A 26,775-nucleotide genomic window follows, 5' to 3' on the forward strand; every position below is an offset into this window, starting at 1 on the left:
TGTGGTTTTACTATGGTTTTATAAAATGGTAATAATACTTTGCATGATCGTGATTCTATGCCTGTTTATACAATCAAAGATTGTATTCGCTTTTTTGGCTGCTGCTGCACACTGCTGGCTCATAGTCAAGTGATCGTCCACTAGGACTCCAAGGTCCCTCTCATAGTTACTGTTTTTAAGCCAGGTCTCGCCCAATCTGTATTTGTGCCTTTGGTTTTTCCTGCCTAAATGTAAGCCTTTCCTTTTCTCCACATTGAAAGTCATTTTGTTGGATAGGGCCCATTGTTCAAGTTTGTCAAGATCTTTTTGGATCCTGAGTTTGTCTTCTGGGGTGTTGGCTACTCCTGCCAATTTGGTGTCATCTGCAAATTTGATGAGTTCCCCTTCTATTCCCTCATCTAAGTAATTTATGAAGTTATTGAAGAGTACTGGGCCTAAGACGGAACCTTGTGCTACCCCACTGCTTACTTCTCTCCATGTGGATGTAGTGCCATTGAAGGCCACTCGTTGAGTATTCAGAAAGACTGAGGCCCCATTCATGGGCAAACAAATACTACCGACACAAGCCCATTCAAGACAGGATCTTTCAAAATCCCTTGGAGCAAGATTTGATGGCGAACCATAGCAGAGTGATATTATTAGAACCAGCAACCCCTCACCCCAAAAAATCCAACACAGGACATAGCCATCAGCCACAATAGAAGTTACCCAACACTCTTTTAGAACACAAAAGCCCACCTCATTACACAACCTCCTGGAGCATTCCAAACACAAAACCTCAAAGAATGTATAAAAGCTGACCTATCCCAACCCCATTGGGTCAGCTGTCCAAGAACCACATGCTGTTGGTTCGGTTCTTCAATAAACAGAACCTTCTTTCCAAACAGCCTCCATTTTGTTTATTCCCAGCTTGGAACTGGACCTGAAGATTTTTCTTTCCACAAAGTAAATTACTAAATTGTGAGATTCAGGTGCCAATTTAGCGGAAACATATAACGAGATTTTGTGGGATATAGTCATTTCTGAATAGAAACTTTAAAGATCGGATAGGAAAAACCACCGAGCAGAAGACAAGGACAAGTATTGCTCTTTATATAAAAAGGGTATAAAATGAAATATCCTAGAAAAAAAAATCAGCACCCAGTTCTACCTCAGAAGAAAAAGGTATCTCAGGATACAAAAAGTTAGATTTAAGGTACAAGATGGTCATGTCCACCTAATGTGAAAAAAAATCATAAGAAATCAATACTATAGAACAGTGATGGCGAACCTTTTAGAGACTGAGTGCCCAAAAACTGGCTCCACCCCCTGCCCCGTTCCCCCACCCAGCCTGCCCGCAGGGCCACTCACTGCCTCCAGGGCCCGCCGCAGATCGCCCAGGCAGCCCAGCAGCGCCATGACGGCCACGCCCTCTGCCCACGCCCGGCAGCATCAACTGTGCGGGAGACAAACTTGGGGTTGTCTTTGCTAAGATTTTTCATTATTCCTTTGGGGAAATATAATATTTTGCCTTTTTTAATATTCCCAAAAATATTTCTTTCTCTAGGAGGGTGGGTGCTGACATCTTAACAATATGATGCACCATGGTTGTTGCAGTTTCTGTAAAAGTCTATTCAATCACAGAATGCACCAAAAGGCGACAGACTTCATCCTGTCTATCTTTCCAGGGTTATCTGGTGTGGGTATTAGCAATTGTATGCATAGCGACTGTGCTCTGGGATCGACTGAGAGTAGCTTTTGAGTGATAGTAGAAAAATGATTTTAACCTAAAGAAAAGAAGGCTTAAGTTAAATGTCATTTGGATCTTGAAGAGATTGGCTTTTAAGGACTCAGCCTAGGAAATTAAATCCGTTCAGGAGGAGATAGAAACTATTATGCAAGCCCCACTCCCGAGAAGCTGGATTTGCTGCATTCTTATCTAGCTATCTGTGGCTGTCCTGTGAAATATATAGTGCTAATTATGCAGATATTTTGGAACCACTATGCCTGCTGATCAGAATAGGAGCCACTTGGCTCTGGTATGCAGGGAACCGACTCTGCCTTTCAGCAGCTGAAAGCTGTGTAAACTAAGGAACCCTGCCTGACTTATGTGCCAACTTTTTGGCGACTGATGCCAGTCCTGTGGGACTGGATACCACTTGTTGCAGACTGAGGTAGATCGAAATTGCCTGTTGTGAATGCCAACCATTCACATTCTTCTCTGGGAAAACCTCTGAAATTATAGGAAATGTGTGGGCTACAGAACATTCTAATCCATTTGTATTGCTCAGAGATCACAAATCACTCGTGTCCATGCTTCGTTCAGCTAAAGGCACATTTTGCCATCTCACTTCCAACTGTCTCGGTTGGAGATTGAAACCTTATGATCTTGTTATGCAGCACATTTCTGGAAGAATGAATGCTGATTCCTTATCACATCTTCTATTACTTATCTTTGGATCAAACCTACTGATGGAGGGGTACTTTCATCATTGATTTATGCGCGATGACTTTTGAGGCATTATTATTAAAAGAATACTTTGTTTCTCAGAAAGAGGCTTTGCTCACAAATCTTCAAATATTTATCAATAGCAATAGCACTTAGACTTATATACTGCTTCACAGGGCCTTTTACAGCCCTCTCTAAGGGGTTTACAGAGTCAGCTTATTGCCCCCAACAATCTGGGTCCTCATTTTACCGACCTCGGAAGGACGGAAGGCTGAGTCAGCCTTGAGCCGATAAGACTCGAACTGCTGAGCTGTTGGCAGCCAGCAGAGTTAGCCTGCAATGCTGCCTTCTAACCACTGGGCCACTGCTGCTCAACAAGTGGGCCTGAAACAAATCTGGCTCAACCGTGACCACTGAAGCATGTTGCTGTTGAACTTACAGCAATTGCTTGACGTGTTGTTGACAGGACAAAAATCCTAGGTGAAGTAACTATTACTACAGGAGAAAGTCACGTCTGAAAGCTTCAGAATAAATGCAAAATTCTTCATTTGAAAAAGAAATCAAATGCTTGGGTATAGGATGGGAGTTATTTGACTCGGCACTTGTGAAAAACATCTTGGAATAGTAGTTAATTGTGAACTGAATATGAGCCAGCGGTAAGACGTGGCTGCAAAACAATGAAAAAGGAACTTTAGGCCTCGCCAACAGAAGTGTAAAACACAAATGCATTCATTAGACTTATTATGCTACCCCACTCAAACCGTGTGACTCTGGAGAAACCATGGAGTTTTCCATGGAGAAAAAACTTATTCCAATTTATTCTGTTCCGAGTTAAATAACTTCAGTACTGTGTTCAGTTCTGAATGCCATGTTTTAAGAATGATTCAGAGAAATTAGAACAGGTTCAGAGAAGTTGTTGAGGAGTTTTTGTGAGTTTGTCTGTTTTGCTGCAAGGCAGAATCCATAATTTGGTGAGGCAAGACATAATGCAACTCAACCCCCTCCCCAAGGAGACTTTGGGGGGGCAGAAAACATCGTTACTGCGAATCTCTAGATGTGGTCACGGATGTGACGGTTTGCCATTCTCGCTCTTTGTTTCAACAGCATCTGAAGTTCCACCCTTTGGCCTAACCAAGATGGCCCCAAAGAAAAAGCCCAAAGGGAAGAAAAGCAAAGGCAAGGACGGGGCTGTGGGCCCTTCGGGCGCTGCACCTTTTGCGAGTGAGAAGGAGCAGCGCTTGCAGAAGGAACTCGACATCCTCTCCGAACACGTCGTCACCTACTCTCAGCGGCTGCGGCACTTCCAGTCGGAAAACGAGTACTTGGACAAGGAAGCCCAGCAGGTCCGAGAAGCCAGCAAGGTCTACCTCTCTTACTTAACCCGGAGAACCGTCCGTTGTCAGAATGCCATCGTTTCCCTGAACGACCAGAATCGGTCTGACCTCTCTCAGATCCAGAAGCAGAAAGCAGAGGTGGCCGCTCAGTGCGCCGAGAGAGAGAGGGAGGTGAGGCGCCAGCTCATGGAGCTGGAAAACAAGCTTTTCCTCCTGAACCGGGAAGTGGCTGAGCTGCAGCCCTGGCAGGATCTGCAGCTTCGACATCTGACCCAGATACGGGAGCTGGAGAAGGAGCTGCTGATCACCAAAATTCAGCACGCGGAGCAGATGCACAGAGTCAAGAGCCGGTTCCTTCACCAGGCGGCCGACTACGAGATGAATGCTCAGCAGAAGGTCCAAATTCTGGCCAAACTGGCAGAGGAGGCGGCTGTACGCAGCCTCATCCAGCACACCAAGCAAGTGAAAGCCGACAACTGGAGCCTGCAGAACGAGCTTCTTGGCCTCATTAAGCAAGCCCAAACGCTGAAGGCTTTCCTGAGACACTTGCGGGAGCAGCAGCACCGCCTTTTCCAAGAACACCAGTGCAGGCAAGACCTCGCACGCAGGCGCTCCTGGCTGCAGCAGCGTCGTGGGTCTCGCCAGGTCATCACTCCCGGCAGCAGCTTTCGATGCACTCCGCCAGCCAAGGGCAAGCTTGCCTCGCCTTTCTCTCCAGGGGCCAGCCTGCTGAGCGCGCAGGGATCCGGGCCCTTCTCAAGCAGCTGCCAGCCAGAAAGGATGGCCGCGCCTCCCTTTCCCACGCTCAGCACTTGAAGGCCCCACTGCCCAGGGCTCTCTCTCTCTCTCCTGGACCCTGCAGCCAGCCACAGCAGGTGCCTTCCCCAGGCGAGGAGCCAGGTGGCTCTCTTCTACAGAAAGCAGCACAATCCCGTGATGTTCATGCTAGCGAGGCTGAGCTGATGACACCCACGGGCAGGGCCACTCTTACCTTTGGGGGTGGCAGGTATCGGCAATATAGTATTTTATGGCTGTTTGTTCGGTTCTAAGTGTTCTGGGGTTATATTGGTCCGTGGTTTTGTTGCAGGTTTCCCTGACAAATTGCCTAGTGAAAGGGGTCACTGGAACCAATGTTAAAATAAATTTTATTTTTAAAACTTCCATCATTTGGGACTACATTTTGGAGAAAGAAAGATGTCACAAATAAATATGTGATGGTAGACAAACCCAAGTTTTAAGATGCCGATCAGATGCCAGAGCCTCTGCCAGATCCAGCTTCTCCAAAGTAAATTGCTTCTCTTTCCTGCATTTGGCAAGTGCATGTTATAAAAATGCACCACCAAGTTTCCAAGAGCCCTTTCTCAGACACAGATGATGAGAGCACCTCCATCATCTCCAGAGGGCTTAGGACAGCTCACTGTGGCCGACTCGCCTTGGCCAACTCACCGTGACACAATTCAACGCTGGATAACTCAAGAGAGGGACCATTAATTGCAGCGGGCCTTGTCTTGCTTTAGGTTTGAACCTTCTCACCACTATGGGCCCTGGTGGCGACGCAGGGGTTAGAAGGCAGCATTGCCAGGGGCTCGATCCTGACCGACTCAAGGTTGACTCAGCCTTCCATCCTTCTGAGATCAATAAAATGAGGAGCCAGATTGTTGGGGGAGGGGCAATATGCTGACTCTGTAAACTGCTTAGAGAGGGCTGTAAAGCAGTATGAAGCGGTATATAACTCTAAGTACTATTGCTATTGCTTCTCAAGTCAGAAGTCCTCAAGGTTGGGGTGAGCCAGAGCATGGAGTCCACAATTCACTTGTTCCTCTCTTGATTATCCTGCATTGAATTGTTCCATGGCGAGTTTGTCCTGCGGCGAGTCAGCCGGCGTGAGACAACCAGGGCAAGTCGGCTGTGAGTTTTTCCCACTCTGATCTTCAGGGGGCTGGGCCAGAAATCCCTCGTTTTGAATTTGGATCTCCCTCGGTTAAGTCTCCCCCTCCTCAGGAACAACTCTGGCCTTCCCTTCTTTAGGCCAACAACGCCCAGTTTGTAGGAAGGTGGGGTAGGTTGGTCTCACCACTTCTCTTCCCTCATGGACTCCTGAGACCGGGAGCGCCTGGGACCCCTTTTCCTCCTTGCCAAAACCACAGCAGCCCCCCCCAACCCCGCCCCCAATGAAATGCACTCTGGCCTCTCAGCTGAAAGGGCCCCGTTTCTGACTGGCTGCAGAGGTGACAGCAGTGGTCTATCCTGCCATGATTTCTGAGTGGTCTTTGGGCCCCAAAAGAGCCCCCAAGGCAACTTACCCACAGCAAGACAGCCAAGAGGAAACGTGACTTCAGCAACTGAGCACCGGAGCCCATGACCCAGAGAGAGGATAGCCTCCCCCACGCTGGATGGGTTTAGGTGGCCTCCACCCGTTCCCAGACAGAAGGCAGGGTTAGGCTTGGGCCTACACGGCCCTGTCCTGCTGTAGGAGTCTCTAGGTCAAAGTAGGGGAAGGAGCGTCCATCGCTCAGCTTCTGAACCCTTTCCCAACCTTTTTACGAAAAGTCCCCGATGCTGGTCTGCAGACCCTGGGAACGCAGGGCCAGGAAGGAAGGAGGAGCGGCAGTCCCACGCGCGTGGTTTGGGGGATGTGCCACTTTCTCTGCAGCCCATTTTCCAAACTTCTGTCCATGGATTAAATTGGGTCCCGTTCTGGAAAGGCACCCTCCTGGCAGACAAATGGACAAGTGCAGCCTCACTTCTTTCCACCATGCCTGGTGTCGATTCCCATGCAGGTGCCAGTAGGGTGCAGCAGTGGCATTATCAAGGAAGGGCGCGCACAAAGCCCCCCCACCCCGAGTAAATGCCCCACCCCCGCCTGCCTTGGGATCCCCTCCTAGCCTCCCAGGGGCCTCCCGGAGGGGCTCCTGCAGGATCAGATGGGAATGGAGGGAGAAGAGAGCAGAGCTCTTCAGAAAAGGTCCTTGGAAGCAGAGAGCGGAGGTCTCCACAGCTGGGCAAGGACTCCAACCGCTGGGAACCAGCCGCGTGGTCAAGACCGACCCAGTGCCCGGGGCTCAAAACCCAGCCTACCCTGAATAAAGAACAGGCACTGCTGACTTTACTCCATGTAGAAAAGTCTTTTATCTCAGAATAAAAGGGAGGGGAGGCTTTATTTGATTGTGACAGCGCCCAACACACAGGTTGGCTAGCCTGGGCATTAAAAAAAAACCCGCCACTTGGCTGGGACCAGGCAAAGGCTCACACTGCCCAGCGCTCCCTTCTCTCGTGACAGATGTGACCGAGTGATGGACTCTGCCTGCCCCAGCGAGGGAGGAGGAGGAGGAGGAGGAGGAGGAGGAGGAGGCCGGCCCGCCTCCCTGCTGCAGGCGACCAGAGGCCGCGCTCAGAGCTCCTGGGGGCTGGGGGCGAGCGCTGGGCGAGAAGCGCCTGAGAGAGGCAGATTCTGAAGGGCAGACTTGCAGATGGTCCCATAGGACTGGGAGTAGCTGCCCAGGTGGGCCTTGGGGTCGCCAGCTATTCCGACGTTTGCTGTAACCTGGAACATTTTCCTGCAGGGCTTCAGAAAGAAATGAGCCTCTTCCCTCCCATGGGATTCGGGGTTCTGTGGGTTCTGCCAAGAGCAAAGGGGGGGTTTCGGGGTGAATCGAAGGGGCGGACTGGGGCAGGCTCTCAAAAGGCAGGCAATTGGAAGAGCCGGCCAGGATCATTACGCTGTTTAGCACAATCACATCCTGCCTTCTTCCAGGAGCTCAAGGGGGGAGCGTAGTGCCCTCCCTCCCCCACTGATCCCACACAACCACCACACAGGGAGGGAGGGAGGGAGGTGTTTCCCCACCCCAGGGCCCCCCGCCTGCGCCCCTCAGCTTTTTCCGGCCAGAGAAAGTGAAGCTGGGCTGTCCCGGAGGAGCCCTCCAGCTAGAAGGCAGCCAAGCCCAGGATTATTTGGTCAGGAAAAGCTTCACTCACCAGCCCAGCGGCAGCCCTGCTGGGAACAGCCCCCTTCCTCATCAGGTGCTGGTGGAGGGCTGCTTCCTGAGCCTGGCCGAGCAAGGAAAGAGGCTTGAAGGGGGACGTGGCCTGGCCTGCCGCCCCCGGCCCCTTCGGCACCTGCTGAGGCAGATCACAGAGAGAAGGAGATTCATCCACTCTTCGCATCATTGCATGACTCTGAAGCACAACTGGCCTCACACAACTCCCCCAGCACCACCCAGGTGAAAGGAAACCAAAGGCAGCCCCACCGGAACAGGGACGAGAGGGAAAAAGACAGAGGAGCAGACGAAGAACCAGGCAGCCCGTCCAAAGGGAGAAACACCTGAAAGCTCTTTGTCAGCAACGCAGGGATCGTTTTACCGTCAGGCAGGCTAAGAGCTGGGGGCTCCTTCCAGAGAAACACCCTCCCCCCCCGTGGAACAGCTGTATGCCGTGGGCCTTATGTACACGGCCCCTTCTGCGGGGCAGAGCTTCTCACTCCCTGTGCAGCCCAAGAGGAAGGGGGGACCGAGGGCTACACGAACGCTTGCATGGCTGTGCGGGGGAGGCCCTTCCAGGATGCAGCATGTAGGAAGCACTGGGCCCCCTTCTCGGGAAGCCCCTCCGGGCATTTGCTATGAGCCGAGAACCCTCGATCAACAGGAAAAAGAGGTTTCCAGCACTCTGGAATCAAAATGGGAAGGAGCCGGGATCACCTCGGGTGAAGCGTGTGCCAGCCCCCAGGGAGCCAGCCTGGCCACTGGAAAGGACCCCCTTCAAGGACCAGGAGCTCTTGCAGTCCCAGGGGAGGCCCGCAGTCCTGCAAGGTCTAGATCAGCAAGAGCAAAAGGCGGAGCGACTCACGTCCCAAGGAGCGGATGTGCCCGCTGCTCTCCGATGCTGCCGAAGGCCTGAGGGAGGCGGACCCGTCACCACGTTGCCAGCAGGCAGGAAATCTTTGGAGAGGGGAGAAACATGAAAAGGGGAAAGATGGGCAAATCACAGGCAGGAATAGACAACCTGAGGCTCCACGGTCCCCAGCGATCACGGGGGGGGGGGGAGCAGCTCCTGGAGCACTTACAAAGCGGCCAGTAAATTGGAACCGTTATGTGCCAGAGAGAACAAGCAGGGTAACCATGAAGAAGAAGAAGAAGGCGGCTCCTGGATGAGTCTAGCGTTAATGGAGGTTAAATTAAACCAGGTAGCATCTGTCCTGCCTTTGCCCATTTCCTGCGGGGAATCTCCGAGAGCGCCCCATCAAGGCTGGTATACATCCTCGGTGTAACAACTGGAACTGGCAAGTGAGGGCTACCTGAGCTGAAATTCTTAAGTCAAGGATGGCTGAGAAGTTATCTGCAGACCCCTCACATCCTGGACACAAAACTGTTTCAACTCCTCCCCTCAGGATGGCACTAGAGGGTATTGCAGGCCAAAACAACTGGACACAAAGACAGTTCCCCCCCCCACCTGCCATCACTCTGCTGAACGTCTCATTCCCACAGGGCTGTCCGGTGTCTCTCGACCCTTCTAGCACAGCCTGCATTCTTCAGCTGCATTCCAAGAACTGAGGCCCTCACGGTAGTGAAGGAACGGCTGCTACAGGGCCACCCAGTGGGCGGCAGAACCAACCTCAGCTCAGCCACCTATGTGCCATGCTGGACCTCTGCCTGACCACTACCTATTTTAAATACCGTGACGGTTTCTACAGGCAAAAACACGGCTGCGCCATGGGCTCACCTGTGCCCCCCGTTGTGGCCAACCTCTACATGAGAGAGGTAGAAACCAAAGCCATAAACTCCTTCACAGGAACTCCAACCACTCACTGGTATAGATATATGGATGAGATACCTGGGTCAAGACTCAAGCACAGGAATTGGAAGCTCCACCAAACACATCAACTCTGTGTACAGATACATTAAGCTCACTTGGGAAGATGTTAAGGAAAAGAATAATAATAATAAAGTTGGAAGGGACCTTGGAGGTCACCTAGTCCAACCCCGTTCAGGCAGGAAACCCTGTATCAGGGGTGTCAAACTGCTGGCCCATGGGCCGGACGCATCATGCGGAAGCTGCACCCACCCCATTGCCGGCAATGGCAAAACTGTCCCGATACGTCACGTGACGTCACATGATGTCGCGAGTTTGACATGTCTGCCCTATACCATTTCAGACAAATGGCTGTCCAGTCTCTTCTTAAAAACTTCCAGTGTTGGAGAATTCATAGTTTCTGGGGGCAGGTTGTTCCACTGGTTAATTGTTCTCATTGTCAGGAAGTTTCTCCTTAGTTCCAGGTTGCTTCTCTCCTTGATCAGTTTCCACCCGTTGCTCCTTGTCCTGCCTTCAGGCGCTTTGGAAAGTAGCTTGACTCCCTCTTCTTTGGGGCAACCCCTGAGATACTGGAAGGCTGCTATCATGTCCCCCCTCGTCCTTCTCTTCATTAAACTAGACATACCCAATTCCAGCCACCATTCCTTATATGTTTTAGCCTCCAGTCCCCTAATCATCTTTGTTGCTCTTCTCTGTACTCTTTCTAGAGTCTCAGCATCTTTTCTACATCGTGGTGACCAAAACTGGACGCCGTATTCCAAGTGTGGCCTCACCAAGGCCTTGTAAAGTGGTATTAACCCTTCAGGTGATCTTGATTCTATCCCTCTGTTAATGCAGCCTAGCGGTGTGCTGGCTTTTTTGGCAGCTGCAGTTTGGCCTTCCTGGACTGTGCAGTACACATTAAGGAAGATGGAATCCTTAACACTGAAGTTTACAGAACACCCCCCCTCACACACACACACATACACACATACACACAGATCAATATCTACATTTTCATTTTCAGCACCCACTGGAGCACAAAAAAATGGGAGTGATCGGACCCCTAGACCACCGGGCTGAACGTTTGCCTACCAGCAAAGATGGAAAAGGAAAAGAGGAAGCCTTCAGAACTTGTAGCTGTCCTGAGTGGGCCTTCATTGGATCCAAAAAAAGGCTCCTCCATAACAGACAAAACAGACAACAACAAATGAAGCGACGTTGTCATGCCATGCGTTGAAGGAATATCTGAAAAGCTCAGGAGGATTTTCAACCAACACAATATACATTCACACTTTAACCCCCCAAATACACTAAGGCAGAAGCTTTTCCACCCCAAGGATAAAACACCCAGACACAAACTGAGCAATGTGGTGTATGCAGTACAATGCAGTGAGCCATGTGCAGATCTGTACATTGCGGAAATAAAACAACGACTTCATAAACGCATGGCGCAACATAGGAGAACAAACCCATCAGGACAAGATTCAGCAATCCATCTTCATTTGAAAGGCAAAGGCCACTCTTTCAAAGACAGTAAAGTCCACATTTTGGACAGAGAGGACCACTGGTTTGAAAGAGGGGTCAAAGAAGCCATCTATGTTAAAATTGAACAGCCCTCTCTCAACAGAGGGGGAGGGATCCGACACCACCTATCTCCTGTTTACAACACCGTCCTTTCAGCAGTTCCAAGAAGGCTCCACACCCATTTGCACTATTCAGGTGATCCCGAGGGCAGATAAGCCTCCAAGTGGCCTCAATGACTCTCAGAAAGAGTACTAACGACCAGATGACTGCAAGGAATATAAATCCTTCCATTCCCCACCGTTTAGTCAAAACTGAAGAAATTTCTTAGATGAGAAGTGAAACATCTTCAAGGAAAAAACAAAGTCCAGTTGCCTTTTGAAAAAGGACTTTGGGACATCTTGGAATGTAATTAATCTACCCATGGAAACATGTATTCATTTGTGGCAGGAAGGCAGATTTTTGCAATATTTTAGTGTACCTTTGCAAGGAGAATGCACTTACTTTGGGCAGCTACATTAGCTGTAGGACTGCAGACGGTGGAGCTCAACTTTGGCTTTGGGCAAGGGTTTCTTGCCTCATTTGCTCTCTGCTGGGAAGCTGCCGCAAGAGGTGGAGGAGACCCATGGGATGGAAGAGGCTGTGTCCTTCCCTGCATCAGGCAGTGGGCTCCGACAGGGGAACTGGCCTCCGAGGAACCAGACGAAAGATGATCTCGATGGAGGGGCTGCTGCTTCTGTGCTTGGCTGCTGGCCTTCCATTCCAAGATCAACTGGAAAGAAGAGAGAGAAGGAAGGAAGGAAGGAAGGAAGGAAGGAAGGAAGGGTCTCAAAATTTGTTTTTCTGGCCAAAGGAGCCAAGGTAACATGACAGGGAAGACTAAAACTGGAAATTCTAAAGCGGGAGGAGAAGGCGAAGGGGAAAAATTCCTTTTAAGAGGAATCCAGCCAGTGAGGAAAATACTAACTATGGAGGGCCTCCCAGCTTCATTCACCCAAAAACTTCAAACTATGCTGGGTAAAAGAGCTTCTTGGCACGTACAGACAGGGAATTTTGTAGCGACATGTATAATTGTCTACATTAATTGACTCTCCCAAATTTCAGGCAGAAGGAGCCCTTTCTCATTTAGACTAATGGCACCATTTGTATGTAGAACATAGAACATAAAATCATAGGCTGGAAGGGACCACAGAGGTCTTCTAGCCCAACCCCCTGCTGAAGGCAGGATACCTTATTCCAGCGATGGCGAACCTTTTAGAGACCGAGTGCCCAAACTGTAACCCAAAACCCACTTATGTATCATCGGGTGCCAGGTGGGAGTGGCCCATTGGGTGGGCGTGGCTGTGGTGGTAATGGCAGACTGGGTGGGACTAAAAAGTTCAATCAATCAATTCCAACTTTGCGAGATCTTTTTTTTTTCCCCGCAAGAAGTTGAAATTGACTGATTGAACCTTTTTTTTTTTTTTTTGCACACGGCGGCAGAGGCCTAAAGCGAAAAGGTTTTATAAAACCCAGCTGAAGACCTAGGACTGGGATGACGGCACGCGTGCCCAAAGAGAGGGCTCTGCGTGCCACCTGTGGCACGCGTGCCATAGGTTCGCCACCACGGCCTTATTCCATCCCGGTCAAATGGCTGTCAAATGGTCTATTTTTGAAAACCTCCAGTGCAGGAGCACTGGAGGCAAAATTTTTCATTGATTCATTGTTCTCACTGTTAGAAAATTTCTCCTCATCTCTTTAACAAGCTTCCATCCATTACTTTTTGTCCTGAAGGCTTCTGAGGCTTTGGAGAATAAGTCAATCTCCTCTTCTCTCTGGACAGCCCCTGGAAGGCAGTTGTCCATGTCCTCCCTAATCCTCATCTTCAAAAGGCCAGACATATTTTCCTCTTGCTCCTTATATAGAAACCTTTATAGGTTTATTTATAAGAAACTTTGTTTTTACTTTGGCATTTGTTGAAAGTTTACTCTGAGCCTTCCAGACTGTCCTTGTAAACTCAAACTATTATTTGCTGGAATTCTGCTCTAGTTACAAGCCCCTCTTTCCATCTATTATACTTGCCCTTTTTATTATAGCAATAATAATAGAGTTGGAAGGGACCTTATACCATTTCAGACAAATGGTTGCCCAGTCTCTTCTTAAAAACTTCCAGCACTGGAGCATTCACAACTTCTGGAGGCAGGTTGTTCCAAATTTCTCCTTAGTTCTAGGTTACTTTTCTCTGGATGGATTAGTTTCCATCCGTGGCTTCTTGTCCTGCCTTCAGGTGCTTTGGAGAATAGCGTGACTCCCTCTTCTTTGGGGCAGCCCCTGAGATATTGGAAGGCTGCTATCATGTCACCCATCATCCTTCTCTTCATTAAACTAGACATACCCAATTCCAGCAACTGTTCTTAATATGTTTTAGCCTCCAGTCCCCTGATCATCTTTGTGGCTCTTCTCTGCACTCTTTTTTAGGGTCTCAACATCTTTTTTACATCGTGGTGACCAAAACTGGATGCAGTATTCCAAGTGTGGCCTTACCAAGGCCTTGTAAAGTGGTATTAACACTTCATGTGATCTGGATTCTATCCCTCTGTTAATGCAGCCTAGCACTGTGTTGGCTTTTTTTGGCAGCTGCAGCACACGGCTGGCTCCTATTTAAGTGATTGTCCACTAGGACTCCGAGGTCCCTCTCACAGTTACTACTATTGAGCCAGGTGCCACCCACACTGTACCTGTGCATTTGGTTTTTCTTGCCTAAATGTAGAACCTTACTTTTCTCACCATTGAATTTTATTCGGTTAGACAGTGCCCAATGTTCAAGTCTGTCCAGATCCATCTGTATCCTAAGCCTATCCTCCGCTGGCGAGAGAGCCCTTTGTGCAACCGAGCTGCTCACAATTTCTTTCTCTGTGGTATTTTATTTGGGCCTTTGTTACCTCGTTTTTGGTTTCCTAAGCATCCTGAACTGTTTTCCCCTCAGGATTTCCATCCATGGACTCTTTCTTAGTTTGCTGAAGTCAGCTCTTAAACTCTAGAAAAGTAGCCCGACTTTGTTCAGTCGTGCTTGCCTGCATTGAGGCAAACCCGAGTGCGTCACAGTCACTCTCTCCCAAAGTTCCTACCCCTTCGGGACAGGCGTCTTCCTTCAGCTCTCTGGGCCACTGAGGATCTCCCCAGAGCAGAGCTGAAGGCCCCCTTGGGGTCCCTCTGGGCCGGGGGCAGCGGGGTTACCTCATAAACCCGATTGCGATACTCGGCCACCGAGAGCTGCACGTCGTCAGCAAGAGGAAGGGCCACCCTGTGGTCGAGAGCAGGCTCTTTGGCGGCACAGTGGAACCTGCCGGGAGAAGGCCGGGTGAGCACAAGGCCGGCCGAGGGAGGCCGGAACACGGCTTTGCCCGCCTGAGAGAGACACCAGGCGGCCGTAGCGAAGGCCCAGGGGGCTCCCACCTTTGCACATAAGGGTGCTCCAGGGCCTCCTCTGCCGTCAGCCGCTTCTCGGGGTTGAACACCAAGAGCCGCTTCAGAAGGTCCAGGGCCTGGGGAGGGGTGGAGGCAGGCAAGAGCTCCTCCAGAGTCAGCTGGGGCCTGCAGCCGGGACAGAAAGCACGCTGCGGTTCCACTCCACAGAGAGCTCCCAGCCCGCCTCTCACCCCGAGGTGGAAGAGGCGCCTCCTCGGGAACTGCGATCCATTCAGCAAAAGAAAACACTTACTGGCAGCTCACACGGTTGATAACGGAGGCTCGGTAGTCAGAACGGAAGGCCTCCACATCTACAAAGCAAAGCAACGGATCAGAAATTCCCCTCAGGGTCTCAGGGACCACCGAGGAGAGCCTTTTCGGTTTCTTCCAGCAGGGCCTGGCCTCTGAGAGGGCAATTTGGGGCTTCAGTGGCACCTAAACCCAGGAAGTACAAATAAACTGCCCTGCAGACTTCTTTTGTCTTCTCGTCCCCCAGTGGGTACCTTGAACGGACAGGGGCAGTTCGCCTTCCGTTCTGACCTGAAAGCCCCGGAGTCCTTGGGGTTAGGAAGGCCCGAGAGGTAAACTCCCTGGCGAGAGGCCGGGAGCCGGGCACAGCTGGGGACTTAAGAGGGAGGGCTTACCAGAGAGGGACAGCAGGAGGGCGTGTCAGGAAGGGGCCCAAACTAATTGGATTCTTCAGGGGGCGGCTGGTCCCTCCCCTTTCCTCTCCCACCTGCTCCGCCAGGGCTGCTAAAGGAGACCGGCCACACTTGCTCTCGGCCTCCCTGACCCTTTCCTGTACCCCCCTGTCTGCGGGACGACATACACCGAGCCGCAAGCTAGTCCCGCTGGTCGGGTCGGCTGTGCAGAAGAGAGCTGAAGCCTAGAAAACTGAGTCGAATAAGCTATGATTCAGTTGAACGGTGGGGGAACCCAGGGGCCATTTTTATGCGGCCCCTCTTCACTTCCACTTCTGGGTTTGGACTGCGCTCAGATGAGCCCCCTGCACCCCTCCCCATCCAAGTCACCTGGGCTAGATTCTTTCTGCCTTATCAGATCCAGACCCAGAAAGGAGGCTTATTTTGCACTTAAGCTTGGGGACAGACACGGGAGCCTTTTCAAAGTGAGGCTGGTCCACGCTGTCTCTGCGGTTGGGGGGAGAAAGGGGACACTCGGTGGTGCTCTGGTCTGACTCTGGTGGTTTGGCCAATGGGTGGTGATTTGTTTCGTGGACGTTTACCCTCCTGCTCCCCTAAACCCAGGGGGTAACAGGAGGTTTGGGTTGCTGATCCCCATGGACGCTCTCAGCTCCCTCGACGTCTCCACAAATTCCAGCCTTAGCAGGGGCCTGAACCAGATGACACCCGAGTTCCTTCCCAGTGCTCGGGTTCCCTTCCACAATGAGACGGGGACCAGCTCCCAAACCACCCAGAAGGCCGACACCTACGACAGCCAGCAAGGGGAGGGGCCAGGTGCCTCTGTGGGCCATCCCAGGGAGCCTCGCCTCCTTTCTGAAGCTTGGCTGAGGACGGAGGTAGACATCTTATAAGGGGGACCGGAGCCCAGGGCCAAGCTGCTCAAGAGTCTGCCTGGGGAGGGGGCGGGTGTTATGGGAAGCTCTTCAGAAGCACCAGCTTCAATAAACCAATCCCACATCCCAGGACTTCCCTCTCTGCTGGCGAAACTCTCAGAAGCTCCCTGCCTGCCTGGGCGCCAGTTGGGCTCAGCAGGAGGAACAGCAGAAAATCTTTGGGATCCACAAGGCGTCTCAGGGCATAAGCGGGTGAGATTCCGGGGGGGGGAACCCTCAGTTTCCCTTCGGCAAAGGAGGGAACAAAGGGATGGCGATGCAGCAACGCATCAGCTTTTTACAGCAAGAAGGGAGCTGTGAATGGCTCCACCTGCCTGTCCCATCGGATCTAGGCAGAGACAGAGACGGAGAGACGGGGAGAGAGAGAGAGAGAGACACAGAGAGATGGAGACAGAGAGAGACAGAGAGGGAGAGAGAGAGCCCTTCTTACCTCCTGCGCTGGGGGGAGGAATAACATGCAGGATCTGCTCTATCTGGTTGACGGTCGATGTTCCTGGGAACAGGGGCTTCCCCAGGAGCATCTCCCCCAAGATGCAGCCGATGCTCCACATGTCCACCCCCTTGGTGTAACTGCAGGGAAAGAAGAAAAGGCAGCGGGGATCAAAAGTCCCGTTCCCCCCCCACCCCTGTGTGGAAAGCGCAAAGAGGCCAGGTGCACCTGGTGCCGAGCATGGGAAGAGGGGCCGGTTTTGCTCTGAAAAAGTAGCAGAAGAGTTCACCAAATTTGATTAACCTGGGGAAACGGCTTCGGATGTTGGGAACGGCTCTGGTTTTGGCACTGCAATCAAGTTCCAATGCCAGCCATGCCATTCATTAAGGGCACAAAGAAACGTTTTGACACTCACAACGTGACTGTTATATAAAGGAATACAGAGGCTGAATGTGGCCAAGGCCCACGTAGTCCCAAAAATTGCATCACGCAGTGGCTGTGGAGAAAAGGGGGGTCTTTTGGTCACAAATGGCATAATTTCTCTATGCTGATTTTGAGGATATGCTTTAGTATCTTGCTGCCATCATTCCAAAATTATACAGTTACCCGATTTGCTTCCCTGTTCCCAAAATGTTCCTTGCCACTCGGTTTGGTTGGAGGCTTATGCAGCTCCCACAGTCTCTCCTGTATACCAATTTGACAATTTGGAAGAAAAGAAGAGGGGCTCCTGCCTGCGAGTCATCCGTTAAATTGAGGTGTCGCTGCACAGCTCCCCTCCTTTTCCTTTCATCTCTTTCACCCTCTCCGCCAGCCTCTGCCTGCCTGCCTGCCTCTTCCCCCGGGTGTGTGTGTGTGTGTGTGCTTCTTCCGGTGGCTGTGTCCTCGGAGGAAGTGGCCAGGCAACCTTTAAGGTGCTTTGGCAGAAGGGAAGGGATTTCTTCCATTTCTTCCTAGTGGCCACCGGGAGAACCATTTCTGTAAATTGCACAGAGAGCTTTTGCTATTAGACAATTTAATTTTTTTAATAAACATGTACGCAAAAGACTGGCCTCCCATTTCAACTATAGCTGCCCAGCAGTTATTGCTGTGATCAGGGAGTAGTAAACTAACATATAGTTAGAAGTCCCGTAGCCCAACCCCCCGCCGAAGGCAGGAGTCCTCAGACTATTCCAGTCAGGTGGCTGCCAATCCTTGCTTGAAAACCTCCAGCAACGGAGCTGCCTTCGTTCCAGGAGGCAGCCTGCCCCACTGCTGAAGGGCCCTTTGGGTCAGGAAACTCCTGCTCTTCCTTGCCCTGCCCTCCACACCTCTTCCCTGCCACAGGCCCTGAAAGAACGCTGCCGTGTCTCACCCCGGCCTTCTCTTCTTTGGGCCGCACATGCCCTGTTCCCCCAACTTTCACGACATATTGAGCCTCCAGGCCCTTCACCACCCTTGTCCCTCTTCTCCACTTTCTTTCTAGTTCTTCAGCCTCCTTCTTGTGCTGGGCCAGTGTTCCAGGCCAGTCTGATTAGCGGAGCTGAGAGTAGAAATGCCACTTCCCAGGATCTCCACATTGTTATCTCCATTGATGCAGCCCAAGACCGCACCGACTCCTTCAACGGCAGCTTCAGCACCTCACAGGCCCACAGGTTTAATCCGTGGCCTGCCAGAACGCCCAGGGCTCCTTCCAACAGACGTTACTGCCAAGCTAGGCAATGCCTGTCTTGTGCCGGCATGCCTGTTTTTTCAGTGTTCAAGGACATGAACACTCTATGAGCCTGTCCGCTCTTTTTCTAAAACTCTTGAATTGGCGCTCATCTCCGCACCCGATGGCAGAAAATTCCAGAATCCACAACTTCCTTTTATCGGCCCTCATAGCCTTGCTTTTAATTTTAACGGCTTGGCCCAGGTTCCAACATTATGAGAGGAGGAGTAAATCTTCTGTCTACGTTTTCCTCGAGAGGCGTAGTGGTATATACATTGTGGGATCCCAAATCAGCAAACATTAGTGGACGTGTCTTGAGTCACAACAGAGTAAGCTAGAAGCTGTCATAACAGCAGGTAAGTTGTACAAAACAAAGTGCTGGCAGCAAAGAGAATGAATAGGGGGTGGAAAGCATAGGCTACACAACAATTAGGAACCAGTAGCCTTTGTTTAAACTGCTGCTATGTACAATTCCCAGGGAAAGAAGCAAATTAGAAACAATTACTTATGATCAAGGATAAGATGCTTTTATCTTAAATCAATCGCTGTTTGCTCCTAATAAGGAAATTAGGAAAATGACATATGTGATAAAACGGTGCTTTTGCATGTAACACCCTGTACCTACGGATTGCTCAGTTTGAAACATCTTCCGTTGTTGGCTGTATTACCTGCAAACTGGGGTCAAGGGAGAGCTTTCCTACAGTTCTGGTACCACAGACAGGATGCCCACACCCAGAGATCCGACCCAAATCAATCCATCACCCAGTGCTGCTGTCACTGCTGTTCGCAGCCGGCTCCTAACACCAGCCATTCCCAGCCTCTGACTCTGGCTGTTGATGGCTCATCGGGGAGAAGACCGGGCTTGCCAGAGAGGCCCTGCCCCATCACGCTCCAGGGCGTGGCAGGCCTTCCCTCCCCAGGCACTGGGCGCCCGTACTGTCGACTCTGCACGGCCCCCTGCGCCAGGCGGCCCCTGCCTCAGCTCCCTTTGTGTGAGGCCATCTCACTAGCGGGTTTCTGGGTGCCGAGAGAGAGAGAACTCCCAGCCCCGGCCCAGAGAGGAGCACCCCCCCCTCCCCCCCCCGTAGTCCAGAGTTGGATATCTTGCTGAAACTGTCCCAAAGGTGCTTTTCCAAAAGGCAATCGGAGTTTCTTAGGTTTTTGCACTTGGAAACATTTCGCTTCTCATCCGAGAAGCTTCATGACCTGGGTGACTGAGAATCTCCACGGACACTTGCGGAGACTGACCGAAAGCTGTCTCAGTGGGCAGCACACACGGCAGCGGATGGACAGGCAAGGCCCACAAGACCATTCAGGCACGGCCGAGATTAGGATTCCTCATGCGCAACAGGTGTGAATGCCACCTTTTAATACACCGCCCACAGGTGACAGTGGGAGGAGCTTTGAGGTTTCTGCCCCAGGGACCTCTTGAGAGAGGCAGACTGGCCCATTTGGGAAGCAAACTAGAGAAGGGCATAGGAGAAACGGAGCAGGGGAGGAAGTCCACAACGAGGAAGGACTGTGCAACTGAGAGCAAGAGAGCCTCCGAGGGGTCCTCCGGCACAGGCCGCACAACCACCAAAGGGCTGCGCCACCCTCCCCCCCCCGGCCTGCTCCAGACAGGGCCAGGATCAGCTGCCAAGCATGGCTGCCAGCCACAGACAGGCGTTCACCCAGCACTGGGGAACCAGTTCCGTGTCGTTCTAGAGCCAGCTGTGCTTTGGGTCACGGAAATGGGTCCGTTGTTATTTGTGATTTCTCTTGCTTTCATTCACTCCCTCTTGGATTTGGGGGCATGTGTTCCTCTCAGAAAGATTGCTGTTTAAAGCTTTCCCACTGATAAGATTGGTGGCAAATTTTTTTTGGGGGGGGGAGCGTGAGGGAAAGAATGTAGAGGATGAAGAAGGGGGGGGGAAGACAGGCGTGTCAAAAGCAGAAAACGGACGTTCTGCCATGGCTGGTCTTGCTTACGAGTGGGAAGCTATTGCAAAAAGGAAGGGGTGGGGGCAGGGGGGGCCGCTGAGGAAAAAACAGAAAGAAGGCACGTGCGCATGCACACATATACACTGCCTGGGTCACAAAAAGGAACATTTGACCCAGGCCAAGATAGTTTCCTGGGAAATGAACCCGTCATAAAGGGGAAGGGGAAACAATGGCTTCAGTCGTCTCCTCACTCTTTACAAAGCCACCCAAGAAATTGTATCACTTTACAGCTTGTATCTTTGCAACTATAGGAGAAGAAGGGGTAAAAAAAAATTTTTTTTTTTTAAAAAAGGAGTGCAGCCATTTAGAGGTGGCCAAAGGTGTTTTGCCAATTCTCATTGATTGGCTCCTGAGTTATCCTTTAATTATGGAAAAACTGAAAGAACCTCCAGCAGCTACAAACCCAGAGGTGGCAGGAGCTTTGAAAGAAACCCGTTCGCAGCTCACGGGGGAAGCCTGCTTCCAGCCGAAGCACCGGAGAATGGGCCCATTTTTTTGAAGCTTTTTCAGATGCGACACGTGGATCCACAAATTCCTCTTTAACTGGATATTTTGAACCAAGGAAGCCACCAGGTTGTTCCTGGTTCAAAATGGGGAGAATTGCTGTGTGGTTTGCTTCTCTAATTTCTAAACCGCACCCTCAAATGGGCTCAAGGTTTGTACAAATTTCAAACTATGGTCAATCCAGGAAGCCACAGTCTCTGAGTACAGTTCCCTTCTGTCATAATCTAACAAGCGTCTGGTTAGGAAACCCGAACTACAACTTCACTCTGCAGCTCCAGCTTGCTTAGTCCCCCTTGAGCTCTCAAAAAAGTTTGGGACTTTGGGTGTTGCTATATTACATCCCCGGGAAGGAAAAGTAAAGGCGGAGAAAGCCACCCTCCCTCCCGCCTCCTACGGCTCACGTGGAGTCCACTCCTTACCATTTTGATGCAAGCAGGATCTCAGGGGCTCGGTACCAGCGAGTAGCAACGTACTCCGTAAGTGCAGGGTTGCCTTCATCTTTTTCGATTTGGCCCAGGGAACGAGCCAGTCCAAAGTCGCACAACTTCACAAAGCAGTCTCTGTCCAGCAAGACGTTGGAAGGCTGGAAGTGGAGGGCGGTGAAAAGAGGAACGGTGAGGGAGGGAGGGACTCGTACAGCCATCCAATCACTCGACCCACCGGCATCCGGCTATGCCCGATTCTACTAAGAGCAGGTTAAAAAAAGGAAGCGCTCTTATCTTGGAATAGCGGTGATCAAAGATGAGAGCTTCTCCTCCAGAACGCTTTCCAGTTAATAAAAGAAATGTATTTTAAGGCCTCAGTGCAGGGTGGAGAACATGTGTTGAGGGGAGGGAATGCCTAGCCCTTTTCCCTTAAAATAATAATTTGTTGTCCAATATGAGGCTTTAAAAATCTTCTTTTATAAAGCCTGCTTTAAAGCTTAACTGCCAAGTGATAAGTGAATTTTCTAGAGACCGTGCATGCAAGATAATGGTGCTTATGTTAGAGGGGAGCATGTCTGCAATAGATAGCCCCACCTAATCTCCATTGCTGGTATGCATACACACACACACACACACACACTCCCCTGGAGCCCATTACCCTGGGGGCAAAATTTTCCTTCCTTCTTGTATGAAGCTGGGATTTAGCCATGAAATGGTTCATGGAACTCAACCCAAGACCTAGGGGGCTGGGTTTTTTTTTTTCTTTTTTTCTTTCCGTTCAACTGTGTCAGATTCTCCATACTACCTGGACAACTCCCTGCAATTTTCTTGGCAAGATTTTTCAGAAGCTGTTTGCCATTGCCTCCTTCCTAGGGCTGAGAGTGGATGGCCGGCCCACTCAGATGGCTTTCATGCTAAAGGCAGGACTAGAACTCACAGACCCCCCGTTTCTAGCCTGATGCCTTCACCATGACACAGTCTGGCGGATTACTTTCTCTCAATGTAACTGATCCCATAGTTAAACTATAAACTATACAGCCCAGGGGAGGAAATGCAGAAATATAGTAAGTAAATGACGTGCCTGGAAGAAGGATGGGAAGAAGGTTAGGATAATCCAGTTCCCACTTTGTCCTCACTTATTTTCATTAATTTAAGACTTTTCTACCTGAATAGGAATAATTAAAGGAGGCCGTGGTACCTCCTCACTCCCAAAAGTCCCATTTCAGGGAAGGTGGTAGAGAGAGGGTACCTGGGCTTCGGCTTCAGAAGACTCCGGAGGAAACAGATTATCAGGATCCAGATCAATCGGGTTTCAAGCCAGGATTTAGTACAGAAATGACGTTGGTCACGCTAGTTCATGATCTGACATCCCTCCTGGTGCCCCTTGCTCTCTCCAGGGCACCTGATGCCGGTGGCCCTGGCGTCCTTCTGAATCAGCTGTGGGGGCTGAGGCTAGGCTGCTCTGTGGCATTTCTCCTCATTTCTCCCTGGCTACCTTCGGTCGGCGGCGTGGGGCAGGTGGTGAGCGATCACGCCCCGGGTTCTTTGCTCAGGCTTTGATGCTGCCTCCCCTTCCACTCAACATACACACGAAGCCTTTGGGTGAAGTCTTTGGAAAGGCTTGGATGAGAAGTGGAACTATGGGGAGGATACCCAGTTGTGTATGGCTGCCAAGGGATGTGGCCAAAATCTAACCAAGTGCCTGGAAGGGCTGGATGGAGAGGAACAGGCTCAGGGTTCATCATGTCAGGTAGCTGTGTCTACTAAGGCTACCACGACCTGGAAATATTTCACTATCAACTCCCAGTGGGGCTGCACTTCCCCATTCAAGACTTGTAATTAAATTTAGGCACTCTCAACTGCTCCTCAAAGAACAGGTGGAAGCTGTGCCTAAAATGGCCTTGACACAAGCACATCCGTGCCATCGATTGTGGCCTTTTCTGGCCCAGCTGGCCTTCAGGCAGCCACGTCTGCCCTGGTCACCTCACGATTAAGTGGGGCTGCTCATCCGGAAGCCTCAGCCTATTGGTGGTCCAGAGCACAGAAAAAACACAGGCGGTGGTGGGATGGCTGCCTTACGGGTACATGACTCCATTATTCTGGAAAACCTGTGCTGGATACCAGATGGTTTCCAACAGAATTACAGTTTCTGTTCCTTGTGCATAAGATCCTTCCTGGCAGAATAATTGACTGTCTGCAGGACTGTTTTATCTCCATTTGCCTCTGTCTGTCTGTCTGTCTGTCTGTCTGTCTGTCTGTCTGTCTGTCTGGTCTGTCTGTCTGTTCTGTCTGTCCTGTCCTGTCCTGTCCTGTCCTGTCCTGTCCTGTCCTGTCCTGTCCTGTCCTGTCCTGTCCTGTCCTGTCCTGTCCTGTCCTGTCCTGTCCTGTCCTGTCCTGTCCTGTCTGTCTGTCTGTCTGTCTGTCTGTCTGTCTGTCTGTCTGTCTGTCTGTCTGTCTGCCAGCACAATCAGCCAAGCAGGGCAGATACACTCTGGGTCCCACTGATTAAATATAAAAAGGATCATCTTGAGGTAGCCAGGAAGCCCACTTACTCTTACACAATTGCCCCCTGGAACCGTATCTCCCAGAGATTATTACGACTGCCACATTATGACTTTTAGGAAATTATTAAAGGCCTGGTTGTCCTCTAGGGCCTTGGGGACAGTGTGGTTCTGGAGCTCCTTTAGTTATGGCTGTTTATGGCTGATGTTCTGTTCATCTGGTCACCCGTGTCTTGTTTTTTTTTTTTTGTCTTTTTATTTGTAAGTGCCTAGAATCATCAAGGAACTGGAGGGAGGGCTTAAAAATTGATAAATAAAATAAATACCTTTTGGTCCCTGTGAATAACATTTCCTGAGTGGATATATTTGGTGGCTTTCAAGAGCTGGTACAGGATGTAGCACTTATGAATGTCTTTCAGTAAATTTCCCTTCTTGATCACTGCATGCAAGTCTGTCTCTGAAAAACGAAAACAGCAATGAATGTGTAGCCCTTGTTCCAAGGGTGGATGCAGACCAAAACACATCACTGGCATTGTTTGAGCAGAATATATCACAAACATTGTGGGATGTGACATTGGGCTTTAATTTTCAGGATCCCCTACTGGCAGAGCATAATCTACCATTATAAACCCTAACCCGCTAAAAGATTCTTCTATATGCTTCCATTATTAACACATTTTCATTACTCTGCAATAACTCTGTAAACTGCTGAACAATTAAAACCGTCCTAAGACCCTCGTGTTGCAAGTCACCTCCACAAGTTTATCTTCCATTCAAGCTTTTATTTGAAATGGCATTTACAAATTTGCTTTTATTTGTTTGCTGCCTTTGAGGCAGTATTAATTCCTGGCAACTGACTAGTTCCTAGAATTTTACTCTAAAAATTACAATTATTTTATATCCCGCCTTTCAGGAAAACAACCCTCCCAAAGTGTTTACAACAATGTAAATAACTGTAAATGAAAATGCAATCAATAGTTAAAAACAAGCAAACTTCTAGGATTTGAATCCAACTGGACAGGCTTCTGTGGTGCTGGCTGCCTGCCTGCCTGCCTTCCTCCCTCTCTCATGGGAAGCTGGGAAGAGCTCACCCATGGATTCGAAAACCAGATAAATGTCCTTGTCATTCTGAGCCCGGATGACGTTCAGGAGCTGGATGATGTTTGGATGCCCTCCAAATTCCTGCAAGACATAAGACCAAACCAGCCCTGGCCTAGGCTCCCATCCTTCTGAGCTGGGGATCAGGGCTACAGTTATGCAGGCGTTTTTTTTCTTTCTCTAGGGCAGGCTCCAGGTAATGTTGGTTGGGGGGGGGAGATCACTCTCTATGCACCCACTGTATAGGGCCCCACAGGATTCTACTTTCTTCCTCCTTTTCAACACCTACCTGAAACTGGGTGGGGTCACCTCCCGGTTTAGGGCTATACTTTTAATTTTATCTTTTGACTCGAGGCTGGCCAAGGCAGACCACCAAGTTTCTGCCCCAGCTAAGTTGATATGCAATCTGGGGGGGGTGGGGGGGGTGTCTTCCTGGATTCAGAGTTCCTGCTTGAAGAGCAGGTATCAGTTGTGATCAGGAAGGCCTTCGCACCACTCGTTTCATGCACCAGTTGGGCTTTAGATGGGGGAGGAGAGGCGTTCAGAGTGTCACTCGTGCCCTAGTCACCTTGCATACTGCAGCACACTCTACATGGGGCTGCCCTTGAAGATCAGCCAGAAACTTCAACTGGTCCAAAATGTGGTGGCATAAACAATAATGTCTCAACGTGCCCATGTAGCATTTCTGCTTTGAGAGATATACTGTGGGTTTGCTTCTGGATGCAACTCAAGGTGCTGCTTATTACCTATGTGGCACAGGGCCTGGCTACTTGGGGGAACCACTTGTCCCGAATTAATCCTGCAGGTTGGCGCACTCCAGGTTTCTTCAGTTAAAGAGTGCCCAGTATCAGAGCCCTGGAAGCGCATCTTGTCTGCTTCTCTGGAAGGAGGTTCCTCTGAGAATCAGATGCACACACCCCCCACGCTGTGGTGCAGAATTTTCCCAGGCCCTCAGCAAGGGACCCCACCCCCACTTCACGGCGTTTGCCCTTGTCTTTATCTTTGATTGATTTTATTGTAATTTCATTTGATTGTTGTGAGTGGCCCAATTTCATTGAGAGTCAGGCAGCATACAAGTTTAATAAATTATTATGATTGCAAGCTGGGGCGAATAGGAAGCCTGTGGCTTTTGCAGAATGCAAATAAAAACCCTTAATTGGAGCCTTTCTAAGAAAAGCTTATTTTTATAAAAAGTCATTTTTTACATACGCTGTCGCCTAAGAGTCAACTGTTTATATAACATCTGTTATTTGTTACAAAACTGTTGAAATCCATACGGAAATAAATAAATAAATAAATAAAAAGGGCTGGCCTAAACACCTATCTAAGGAAAGATTGCCCAGGAACTTGCAGGACTTAACTGGCCTTTGTCTTCTTCCACCGTTTTAAACCTTTCAAGGGGAAAAAACAGCTTCCCAGGACAATTTACAAGGGCGGAGGGGAGTCAAGAGGGAGGGGAAGCTGAAGGCCGGCCTCCCCCCCACCCCCTCCCGACTGACCAAGCAGGCCGCCCCCCCTGAACCACCGGCCGGGGGGGGGGAAGCGGGGGGCGGAGAGAGACCCTCGCCCGCCGGGCTGCTCCTCTGGCCGGCAGCGTCCCCCCCCCGCGAGGAGGAGGGAGGNGTCCCCCCTCCCCGCGCTGACCCCCTTGCCCAGCCGCCGCTTGATCTCGTAGCGCCGCGCCACCGGCTCCTCCACCTCGGCCGGCGCCGCCGCGCTCATCCTCCGGCCCGGCCGATGCTCCGCCGCCGCCGCCGCCGCCTCCTCCCGCTGCTCGACGCGGTCGCCCTGGCAACGCCCTGGCAACGCCCACGTCCGTCCGCCCCGCCCCCTAGCGGAAGCTGCCACGCGAGGCCCCGCCTTTTCCGCCTCTCCGATCCCGCCCGCCGCTGGGCCCGGACGAGGCTGCCCCGCCGGCTGCTCGGGCGTGGCGGCGCCGGGGCGGAGAAGCCGGAGGGCGGCGGGGCCTGGCGGGAGCCGGATCGGGCGGCGGGGCTTTTCCTCGAGTTTCCCCGGTGGAGGCGGCGGCGGCGGCG

At 50.9% G+C, this 26,775-nt stretch overlaps 2 protein-coding genes across 2 annotated transcripts; one reads left to right on the top strand and one right to left on the bottom strand.

Moving 5' to 3' along the window:
- Positions 1-3,564: 3,564 nt before the first annotated feature.
- CCDC166 (coiled-coil domain containing 166) lies at positions 3,565-4,578 on the top strand. The gene has a single exon (XM_015817106.1). The coding sequence runs from the start codon at positions 3,565-3,567 to the stop codon at positions 4,576-4,578; it is 1,014 nt and encodes a 337-aa protein (XP_015672592.1).
- Positions 4,579-7,153: 2,575 nt separating this feature from the next.
- On the bottom strand, positions 7,154-26,461 carry MAPK15 (mitogen-activated protein kinase 15). The gene is made up of 12 exons (XM_029284374.1): positions 26,384-26,461; positions 24,733-24,919; positions 23,968-24,098; positions 21,135-21,298; positions 16,542-16,681; positions 14,771-14,828; positions 14,506-14,643; positions 14,287-14,392; positions 11,575-11,842; positions 8,605-8,696; positions 7,738-7,878; positions 7,154-7,381 (listed from the first exon to the last, which is right to left on the bottom strand). Exons 1-12 carry the CDS (start codon positions 26,459-26,461, stop codon positions 7,154-7,156), a joined length of 1,731 nt encoding a protein of 576 aa, XP_029140207.1.
- Between the last annotated feature and the right edge of the window lie 314 nt (positions 26,462-26,775).

Source organism: Protobothrops mucrosquamatus, unplaced genomic scaffold (assembly GCF_001527695.2).
Source record: "Protobothrops mucrosquamatus isolate PMUCROS unplaced genomic scaffold, P.Mucros_1.0 scaffold553, whole genome shotgun sequence".
Taxonomy (NCBI): Eukaryota; Metazoa; Chordata; class Lepidosauria; order Squamata; family Viperidae; genus Protobothrops; species Protobothrops mucrosquamatus.